Source organism: Entelurus aequoreus, linkage group LG20 (assembly GCF_033978785.1).
Source record: "Entelurus aequoreus isolate RoL-2023_Sb linkage group LG20, RoL_Eaeq_v1.1, whole genome shotgun sequence".
Lineage (NCBI taxonomy): Eukaryota > Metazoa > Chordata > Actinopteri > Syngnathiformes > Syngnathidae > Entelurus > Entelurus aequoreus.
The window spans coordinates 29,252,807-29,265,023 of NC_084750.1; the positions used below are offsets into that span (position 1 = coordinate 29,252,807).

At 32.9% G+C, this 12,217-nt stretch overlaps 1 protein-coding gene across 1 annotated transcript in view; it reads right to left on the reverse strand.

Moving 5' to 3' along the window:
* si:dkey-246i14.3 (ephrin A4) overlaps positions 1–12,217 on the reverse strand; it is a 139,889-nt gene that overhangs the window by 38,331 nt on the left and 89,341 nt on the right. The window contains exon 2 of the mRNA XM_062029943.1: positions 5,199–5,497. Coding sequence (XP_061885927.1) covers positions 5,199–5,497 — 299 coding nt within the window. The remainder of the gene's footprint in view (positions 1–5,198; positions 5,498–12,217) is intronic.

Here is a 12,217-nt window from a genome sequence, read left to right on the forward strand (position 1 = left end):
AAATGCTTTGACAGCCGCTTAAACGTCTTTGAGCTGCCATTCTTCCTCTACTTTTTACCTTCAAAACCATTGGTGTATTTCAGAATATACAGTACAAAATATATATATATATAAAAAAAATAATAATAAACTGGGTTTACTGTAAAGTCAGTGGAGGCTGACTCAAATATAAGATGACCACTTATATTCTAAAATATACAGTGCAAAACATATCTTAAACAAAATGTTTTTATTTTTTTAAAGTCAGTTTAAAGACAGTGGACGCTGACTCCAATATATTGTGAGACGACATTATATTTTACAATATACAGTACAAAATATATCTCAAAGAAAAAAAGTCAGTCTAAAGTCAGTGGAGGCTGACTCAAATATAAGACGACCACTCTTACGTTTTAGAATACACAGTAAAGAATATATATAAATATATATATATATATATATATATATATATATATATATATATATATATATATATATATATATATATATATATATATATATATATATATATATATATATACATATATATGTATATATATATATATAAAGTCAGTGAAGCCTGACTCAAATACAAGACAACCATTCTTATATTTTAGAATAAACAGTATAAAATATATGTACAAAAATAAGAAAAAAGTCAGTGGAGGCTGACTCGTATATAAGACAACCATTCATATTTAAGAATGTACGGTACAAAATATATGTAGAAAAAAAAAGGCGGTTTAAAGTCAGTGGAGGCTGACTCGAATATAAGACAACCACTCATATTCAAGAATGTACAGTACAAAATATATGTAAAAAATGAAATAAAAAAAGTCAGTTTAAAGACAGTGGACGCTAACTCCAATATATTGTAAGACGACATTATATTTTACAATATACAGTACAAAATATATCTTAAAGAAAAAAGTCAGTTTAAAATCTGTGGAGGCTGACTCAAATATAAGACGACCACTCTTACGTTTTAGAATACACAGTACAGAATATATATATATATATATATATATATATATATATATATATATATATATATATATATATATATATATATATATATATATATATATATATATATATATATACATATATATATATATATATATATATATATACACATATGTATATATATATATACATATGTGTATATATATATATATATATATATATATGTATATATATATATATATATATATATATACATATATATATATATATATATATATATATATATATATATATATATATATATATATATATATATATATATATATATATATATATATATATAAAGTCAGTTTAAAGTCAGTGAAGGCTGACTCAAGAACAAGACAACCATTCTTATATTTTACAATATACAGTACAAAATATGTGTACAAAAATAAGAAAAAAGTCAGTGGAGGCTGACTCGTATATAAGACAACCATTCATATTTAAGAATGTACGGTACAAAATATATGTAGAAAAAAAAGGCAGTTTAAAGTCAGAGGAGGCTGCCTCAAATATAAGACAACCACTCATATTTAAGAATGTACAGTACAAAATATATGTAAAAAATGAAATTAAAAAAAGTCAGTTTAAAGTCAGTGGACGCTAACTCCAATAAATTGTAGGACGACATTATATTTTACAATATACAGTACAAAATATATCTTAAAGAAAAAAGTCAGTTTAAAGTCGGTGGAGGCTGACTCAAATATAAGATGACCACTCTTATGTTTTAGAATACACAGTACAGAATATATGTACAAAAATAAGAAAAAAGTCAGTGGAGGCTGACTCGTATATAAGACAACCATTCATATTTAAGAATGTACGGTACAAAATATATGTAAAAAAAAAAAAAAAAGGTGGTTTAATGTCAGTGGAGGCTGACTCGAATATAAGACGACTACTCTCATATTTCAGAATATACAGTTAATATTAGGGCTGCAACAACTAATCGATTAAAATCAATTATAAAAATAGTTGGCGATTAATTTAGTCATCGATTCGTTGGATCTATGCAATGCACATGCGCAGAGGCAAATTTTTCTATTTTTAATTTTTTTTTAATTTTTAATTATTATTATTTTTTTGCAACATGTACAAACAGCTGAGAAACAATAATCACAATAAGTATGGTGCCAGTATGCTGGTTTTTTTCAATAAAATACTGGAAAGGATAGAAATGTAGTTGGTCTCTTTTATCCGATCATTAATCGATTAATCAAAGTAATAATCGACAGATTAATCGATCATCAAATTAATCGTTAGTTGCAGCCCTAGTTAATATATATATATATATATATATATATATATATATATATATATATATATATATATATATATATATATATATATATGTATATATATATATATATATATATATATATATATATATATATATATATATATATATATATATATATATATATATATATACACATATATAAAGTCAGTTTAAAGTCAGTGGAGGCTGACTCAAATACAAGACGACCATTCTTATATTTTAGAATATACAGTACAAAATATATGTACAAAAATAAGAAAAAAGTCAGTGGAGGCTGACTCGAATATAAGACAAGCACCATATTTAAGAATGTACGGTACAAAATATATGTAAAAAAGAAAAAAGTCGGTTTAAAATCAGTGGAGGCCGCTGACTCGGACATATATAATACGACCACGCTTATATTTTAGAATATACAGTCCAAAATATATTTTAAAAATGAGATATAAGTAAGTTTAAAGTCAGTGGAGGCTGACAGGAATATAAGACAACCACTCTTATATTTTAGAATTTACAGAACAGAATACATGCAAAAAAAAAAAATATATATATATATTTTAAAGTCAGTGGAGGCTGACTCAAATACAATATGACCATTCTTATATTTTAGAATATACAGTACAAAGTATATGTACAAAAAAAAAGTCAGTTTAAAGTCAGTGGAGGCTGACTTGAATGGCAATCCAGTCCAATCCACTTTATTTATATAGCACATTTAAACAACAAGAATGTTTCCAAAGTTTTGCACAGCCATGTTAAAAACAATATTAAAAACAATAATATGCTCCACCAATGACTGAATAAAAACAAAAAAATAAATAAATATAAAACCAATATAAAAATAAATATGATTAAAAATGATTTTAAAAGGTAAAACCAATTAAAACAGTAAATAGAAATCAAAATTTATAAAAAAAACCCACAGAGGACAACAGAGGACAGAAGACCACACAACTCAAGTAGTGTTAAAAGCCAAAGAAATATAAGACAACCCTCATATATTTAAGAATGTACGGTACAAAATATATGTAAAAAAAATAAAATAAAAAGTTGGTTTAAAGTCAGCGGAGGCCGCTGAGTCAGACATAAGATGAGCACTCTTATACTTTAAAATATACAGTACAAAATATATCTTAAAAAAAATATTATTTTTTTTAAGTCAGTTGAAGCTGACTCAAATATATTGTGAGACGACCTTATATTTTAGAATATACAGTCCAAAATATATCTTAAACATAAGATATAAGTAAGTTTAAAATCAGTGGTTGAATATAAGACGACCACTCTTATATTTTAGAATATCCAGTACAAATTAATAAAAAGAAAAAAAAAAAAGTCAGTTTAAAGTCAGTGGAGGCTGACTCAAAAATAAGATTAATGGCTATAGAGAGCACATTTTATAGTGCAGAGCACCCCACTATTTGAGAAGACTGCCATAAAGTAACGTAAAATGCTCCTGCAACAGTAGCATTCCTATTGCTAAAGTTAAAATAGCTGCAGCCCAGTTGTTAAAATTCTAATATAAAAAAAAATATATTTCTATGTGGTACTACCATAATGTCAGTGTGACTAATGTTAAAGCAACACAAGACCACCGCAGGTGAAGCAATGCAAATTGGAGACTGAAAAAAAAATGGAGCTCAGGTGAAGTCGTAAATTGATGAGTGAAATATGTATCATTACTTTTTAAACAAACTATTTTAGCAATGAAAATAACTGTAATACAGTCAGGGAGGAGATACTGTAGGTGCCAGGGGAAGCTTCGGGACGAGAGGTATGATAATGATCATTAAAAACGATATTATTGATTAAAGGTGTGATTTTTGGCCACGTGATGATTCAATAAGATTCCTGTGGTGACAATTTGAATCAGAATCGATTCTCAACCTCTGAGGTTTTTCTGACCTATATACATATATACAGTATATATATATATATATATATATATATATATATATAAATATATAAACATATATACAGTATATATATACAGTATATATATATATATATATATATACATATATATATACATATATATATATATATACATATATATATATATATATACATATATATATATACATATATATATATACATATATATATATATATATATATACATATATATATATATATATATATATATACATATATATATATATATATATATATATATATATATATATATATATATATATATATATATATATATATATATATATATATATATATATGTATATATATATATATATATATATATATATATACACACATACAGGTATATGTGTGTATATGCATATACATATAAATATGCACACATATATATATATACACATATACATACATATGTATGTATATATATACATGTCTTATATATATATATATACATATATATATATATATATATATATATATATATATATATATATATATATATACATATATATATACATATATATATATATATATATATATACATATATATATATATACATATACATATATATATATATATATATATATATATATATATATATATATATACACATATATATATATATACATATATATACACATATATAAATAAACACACATATATATATATATACACATCTATGTATATATGTATGTATATACATATATACATACACACACATATATACATCTATGTACACACACATATATATTTATGTGTATATATACACACACATGTATATAAATATACAAACACACACATACATATATTTATGTGTATGTAATTAGAGAAATTAGAGAAACTTGATTATGGACAGTTATGTTAGAGTTTACTCAAGCTTGGCATTTCTTCTTGAATAGATCAGCAAGACTCAAAGTGACTGTAAACAATGGCAAGCCTTCTTGTCTCTTGGACATGGGCCCACACACACACACACACACACACACTACTTACAGCTATAATAGTAGTGGTGTCCTGGCAAAAACTCAAATCCCAGAGAGAAGGGGGTGAATCTTTGGACTTTCTCCGAGAAGCGCACAGGTCCAAAGGGGGCGTCGGGGGTGTTGCATTCCCACCGCTTGATGGCCACCTTGTTCTCCACGCAGCCCTGGAAAGACGCCTCCTCGGTCAGGTAGAGGGCCAGAGTCTCTGGCTCCTTGGCGCCCAGGGACTGCTTGGTGGGATAGTGCGGGCAGTAGAAGTCCAGGTAGTCGTTCAGGCTCACCTGGATGGACAGTGCCCCTGTTGTCAACCTGCAATGACAAGTCTTTTGTTAACTTATAGAATCATGTGGACTGCATGAGGAAGTGCAAAGGGAATTGTAACTCTCAAGTATATTGGGCAACACAGCAGCAACACAACCGATGTTGTACAGTGACAGTGTTGGCAAGCAAACTGCTTAGTCAGCAATATTTGCACTGATCAGTCATTTGCACAGTTTGGCAACAACTGGATAGCAACATTTTAAAAATGCATGCAGAGGTAGATAAAGCTGCTTCAAATACAGCTACTGCCATCTTGTGGAGTGAATACAAAAGCGACATTATGAGGTTGCCTACAGCCGCGCTGTTAATAGGGTTGTCCTGATACAACTTTTTCACTTCCGATACCATACATATATTGGAGCCTTAAGTATTGGTCGATACTGATATCAATCTGATACGATATCAGCACAAATCATAGCACATACTTTTGTTTTTTTTATATGTTTGAGTGAAGTAACTTGTAGTAGAATTTCTGACCTTTGACCTATATTGCATGTCTAATAAGAATGTACGCTCATTTAATTTTTCTTCTATTCTGTGCCAGTGGGACAAAGGTGAATATGGAGTTGTGCCAACCTGTCTACAGAATGTTTAGAATTTCCAAATATGACTAAGAGATACAAGGTTGTTTTGGAACAGACAAAACCAAAACAAAACAATCATGACGCATTAGATAACAAACAATGACGCACAAGAGACATATAAAAAATGGCAGAAGACCGGAACTCGACAGTGATTTTGGCTTGTGTGTGTCTTGTTTACTCCGGAGTAACATGTGGTCTGTCTGCACGGCCAACTTAATTCAACCTGCTCTTCTGATAATGAGTAAATACATTTGTTGTACTAAACTACTTTTGTTGCCTGTTTAAGCTTCGGACAATCCACTACAAACTCAAACATATAAAACTGGTAGGTAGGACAACATGCTAATCTACTTATTACCTGGAATGGACTTCAGCTGTCTTTGATTACATTGAAGTGGATTGGTAATTATAGAGATGTCCGATAATGGCTTTTTTGCCGATATCCGATATTGTCCAACTCTTAATTACCGATTCCGATATCAACCGATACCGATATATACAGTTGTGGAATTAACACAGTATTGTGCCTAATTTTGTTGTGATGCCCCGCTGGATGCATTAAACAATTTTCCAAAATAAATCAACTCAAGTTATGGAAAAAAATGCCAACATGGCACTGCCATATTTATTATTGTAGTCACAAAGTGCATTACTTTTTTTAAACATGCCTCAAAACAGCAGCTTGGAATTTGGGACATGCGCATGAGGAGGTTGAGGTGGGGGTGGGGGGTGGGTGTATATTGTAGCGTCTCGGAAGAGTTAGTGCTGCAAGGGGTTCTGGGTATTTGTTCTGTTGTGTTCATGTTGTGTTACGGTGCGGATGTTCTCCCAAAATGTGTTTGTCATTCTTGTTTGGTGTGGGTTCACAGTGTGGCGCATATTTGTAACAGTGTTCAAGTTGTTTATACGGCCACCCACAGTGTGACCTGTATGGCTGTGTGTGTGTGTGTGTCTGTGTGTGTGTGTGTGTGTGTGTGTGTGTGAAAAGCCGTAGATATTATGTGACTGGGCCGGCACGCAAAGGCAGTGCCTTTAAGGTTTATTGGCGCTGTGTACTTCTCCCTACGTCCGTGTACACAGCGGCGTTTTAAAAAGTCATACATTTTACTTTTTGTAACCGATACCGATCATTTCTGATATTACATTTTAAAGCATTTATCGGCCGATATTATCGGCAGTCCGATATTATCGGACATCTCTAGGTAATTTTTAAAAAAAAATTTTTTAGTGAAACCTAGTGATCACAATAATTCATTAAGTCAAGCTTTTGAGGCAGTTGAATGATGCAGACACGTTTGTTACCGGATACTTTCTATATGTAAGTAATACGCAAATATAATTATTTGATAGTTGTTTATATTGACAAATGTGCTGTTTTAGACTGCAATGTTGTTCAATGAAGGACACTTATTACGTGTGTCCAGCTTGTGTGCTATAGTGTGCTTGGCTGTCGGGTAGCTGCTATCTCCAATAAGCCTATAGCCTACCATATTTACCTTTTGTTCATGACTTGACTAAAATACAAGAAAAGACCAACTTTGTGTGATTATTGGAGGACATTTAGATGTTTAATGGCTGTGCGGCTTTGCACAAATAAACACACTGAAGAACTGTTTGTGTATTGGAGATTTTAGATGCATGGCGATATAATCGGAGGCTTGTGTTTTTACTGATACTGTACATATTAATATCGGGACACCCTATCTGTTAAGGCCAATGTTCTTTGCTTTTGTAAACAACACACAATAACTGGAGTATATACAGAGCACATTTAAAGAAACTAATATTGCTAATGGAAATGAATGTTAACATTAGTTTAACTTGTTTAAAATCAATAGCTGCCCATATTTGGCAGAGACCATTTATCCATGAGAGTAAGGATGAGTACCGAATACGGGTACTTTTTTGGCACCAACCGAATGCCGCCAATCCTACAGGACACCGATTCACGTAAACCAGGGGTGTCCAAAGTGCCCCACCTTTGCATTTGTGGCCCGCAGCTAATTGTTTACCGGCCCGCCACACATTCTGGAAATACTATTGTAAAAATAAAAAAGAACATTAAAAAAAGTGGAATGAGGTGAAATCTAACCAGAAAAAGTTGCAATGTTGACACAAAAGCTGCGATGCAGGCTGTTTTTTTCTCTTTTGTCTTTCTTTATTTTTCTTTTTTTGCCATTGCTCAAAAAAAAAAAAAAAAGACAAAAAATCCATGTTATAATGAATTATTTTCAGGGCTCCAATTACTTCAAATATTTCACTTTAAAATGTTTTATGTGGTAAATATTGCATATATTGTGTAGTAGCCATAAAAAAACATCAAAGTTTTCTTTGACAAAAGCGCATAAAACAAACAAAATAATAGTTCCAGCATAAAATCGACAGATATATCTGAAGTTGATCTCGTAACTTAAGTGTTGAAAGTAAAAGAAAAACCTAATAAAAATGTATCACTTTATGAGTGGGGCACCTTTTGGATCCCAAATATATTTAGTGATTTTTTATTTATCTTTTCACTGTGATTACTCAAAAATATGAAATAATTAAAATCAATGGTGTCCTGCATTATTGATCTTTTAGGGCTCTAATTACTAAATACTGCATATTTCAGTTTTACTATAAAAAAAACTAAGTTGTTTTTGACAGAAAAGCCATAAAAAATTTTTTTTAATTTGTATTACTTTATATCAACTTGAAGTTGATATAGAGATTTACTGTAAGCGTTAAATAATTTAAAAATAATAATAATCTGACTTATTTTTAACATTTTAATGACTGAGACCCTTTATGGTCCCCGGGACCCCTAAAGGTAAAATAAATACAAAATCCATATATTTTGTTATGGTTTGAAAATGAAAAATATCAAAATGGCCCCCACATGGTTTAATTTTTCCGTGTGCGGCCCTCAGTGGAAAACGTTTGGACACTCCTGACGTAAACTTAAACGGTGGCATGTTACGCCCGGTCGCTTAATCACTTCGGCATTTGCTGATCACTCCAGCAGGACTGAGAGCGGACTTAGCCAAACAACCTCGAGGTAATGTTGCAATTTTCAATGCCAAAAACAACATTGACCAAAAAAAAATACTACAACGTATGTGAAGTAAGGCTTCAGTTTCCCCCCCAAAAAAGTGCTAGCTTGAAGCTAATGTACAAACCCCAAAACCAATGAAGTTGGCATGTTGTGTAAATCGTAAATAAAAACAAAATACAATTATTTGCAAATCCTTTTCAACCTATATTCAATTGAATAGACTGCAAAGACAAGATACTTAACGTTCTAACTGGAATTTTAATTTATTTTTTGCAAATATTAGCTCGTTTTGAATTTGATGCCTGTTTCAAAAAAGCTGGCACAAGTGGCAAAAAAGACTAAGAACATTGAGGAAAGCTCATCAAACACTTATTTGGAACATCCCACAGGTGAACAGGCTAATTAGGAACAGGTGGGTGCCATGATTGGGTATAAAAGCAGCTCCCATGAAATGCTCAGTCATTCACAAACAAGGATGGGGCGAGGGTCACCACTTTGTGAACAAATATGTTAGCAAATTCTTTAAGAACAACATTTCTCAACCAGTTATTGTAAGGAATTTAGGGATTTCACCATCTACGGTCCGTAATATCATCAAAAGGTTCAGAGAATCTGGAGAAATCACTGCACGTAAGCGATGATATTACGGACATTCGATCCCTCAGGCGGTACTGCATCAAAAAGGGACATCAGTGTGTAAAGGATATCACCACATGGGCTCAGGAACAATTCAGAAACCCACTGTCAGTAACTACAGTTTGTCGCTACATCTGTAAGTGCAAGTTAAAACTCTACTGTGCAAAGCGAAAGCCATTTATCAACAACACCCAGAAAAGCTGCCGGCTTTGCTGGGCCCGAACTCATCTAAGATGGACTGATGCAAAGTGGAAAACTGTTCTGTGGTCTGACGAGTCCACATTTCAAAATGTTTTTGGAAACTGTGGACGCTGTGTCCTACGGACCAAAGAGGAAAAGAACCATCTGTTATAGGCGCAAAGTTGAAAAGTCAGCATCTGTGATGGTATGGGGGCGTATTAGTGCCCAAGGCATGGGTAACTTACACATCTGTGAAGGCACCATTAATGCTGAAAGGTACATACAGGTTTTGGAGCAACATATGTTGCAGTCCAAGCAACGTTATCATGGACGCCCCTGCTTATTTCAGCAAGACAATGCCAAGCCACGTGTTACAACAGCGTGGCTTCATAGTAAAAGAGTGCGGGTACTAGACTGGCCTGCCTGTAGTCCAGACCTGTCTCCCATTGAAAATGTGTGGCACATTTTGAAGCCAAAAATACCACAACGGAGACCCCCGACTGTTGAACAACTTAAGCTGTACATCAAGCAAGAATGGGAAAGAATTCCACCTGAGAAGCTTCAAAAATGTGTCTCCTCAGTTCCCAAACGTTTACTTAGTGTTATTAAAAGGAAAGGCCATGTAACACAGTGGTAAAAACTTTTTTGCAACGTGTTGCTGCCCTTAAATTCTAAGTTAATGATTCTTTGCAAAAAAAAAAAAAAACGTTTCTCATTTCGAACATTAAATATCTTGTCTTTGCAGTCTATTCAATTGAATAGAAGTTGAAAAGGATTTGCAAATCATTGTATTCTGTTTTTATTTACCATTTACACAACGTGCCAACTTCACTGGTTTGGGGTTTTGTACATGGGCTTTGCTATTGACATGCGACTGATTAGCATTAGCGATTTTACATGGCGATTTCAATACCTCCAAATTTGTTCATGAAAACTACAACTAAGATGCGAGTTACAAATTAAACATTAATACATTATTAACACTTTTTAGGGCGCAAAAAAAGATTAGATTTAGTAAGGACGAAACTGACTCGCCAACACACTACCGTATTTTTCGGACTATAAGTCGCAGCTTTTTTCATAGTTTGGCCGGGGGTGCGACTTATACTCAGGAGCGACTTATGAGTGAAATTATTAATACATTACCGTAAAATATCAAATAATATTTAGCTCATTCACGTAAGAGACTAGACGTATAAGATTTCATGGGATTTAGCGATTAGGAGTGACAGATTGTTTGGTAAACGTATAGCACAGGTGTCGGCAACCTTTACCACTCAAAGAGCCCTTTTGGCAAGTTTCACAAATTAAAAAAAATAATGGGAGCCACAAAAAATTTTTTTTAATTTAAAATGAAAAACACCGCATACAAAGCTTAAACTGCGTTGTGCTATGTTAACCAGGGGTCTCAGACACACGCACCGGCACGCACCTTAATATGGAAATTTGATGTTAGTGCGGCCCGCAAGTTTTGAACCAATGGCGCTTGATAGCGTCATACTTGCCAACCCTCTCATTATTTCCGGGAGACTCCCGAATATCAGGGCGTGATGGCACTGCTTTTGGCGCCCTCTACAGTCTGCCCAAACAGTGTACCTGCTCGACCACATGTAGAATGCAGCTTCAGCTTGCTCACGGAAGTGACAGCAAGGCGTACTAGTTCAACAGCCACACAGCTTACACTGACGGTAGCCGTATAAAACAACTTTAACACTGTTACGTTACAAATATGCGCCACACTTTGAACCCACACCAAAAAAGAATGACAAACACATTTCTGGAGAACATCTGCACTGTAACATAACATAAACACAACAAATACCCAGAATCCCATGCAGCCCTAACTCTTCCGCTCAACCGACGCACGGAGGGGGGAGGGTTGATGTGTGGGGGGGTTTGGTGGTAACGGGGGGGTGTATAATCTAGACCGGAAGAGTTAGGGCTGCATGGGATTCTGGGTATTGGTTGTGTTGTGTTTATGTTGTGTTACGGTGCGGATGTTCTCCAGAAATGGGTTTTTCATTCTTTTTTGGTGTGGGTTCACAGTGTGGCGCATATTTGTAACGTAACAGTGTTAAAGTTGTTTTATACAACTACCGTCAGTGTAAGCTGTGTGGCTGATGACTAAGTATGCTTTGGTGTCTCCTACATGTGCAAGTAAAAGCTACATACAACATGTGGCCGGGCTGGCACGCTGTTTGTAAATGCTATAGAGGACAATTACTGCGGTGCAATTAGGGCACGCCCTCAATCTAGTAATTAGAGTGAAAATAG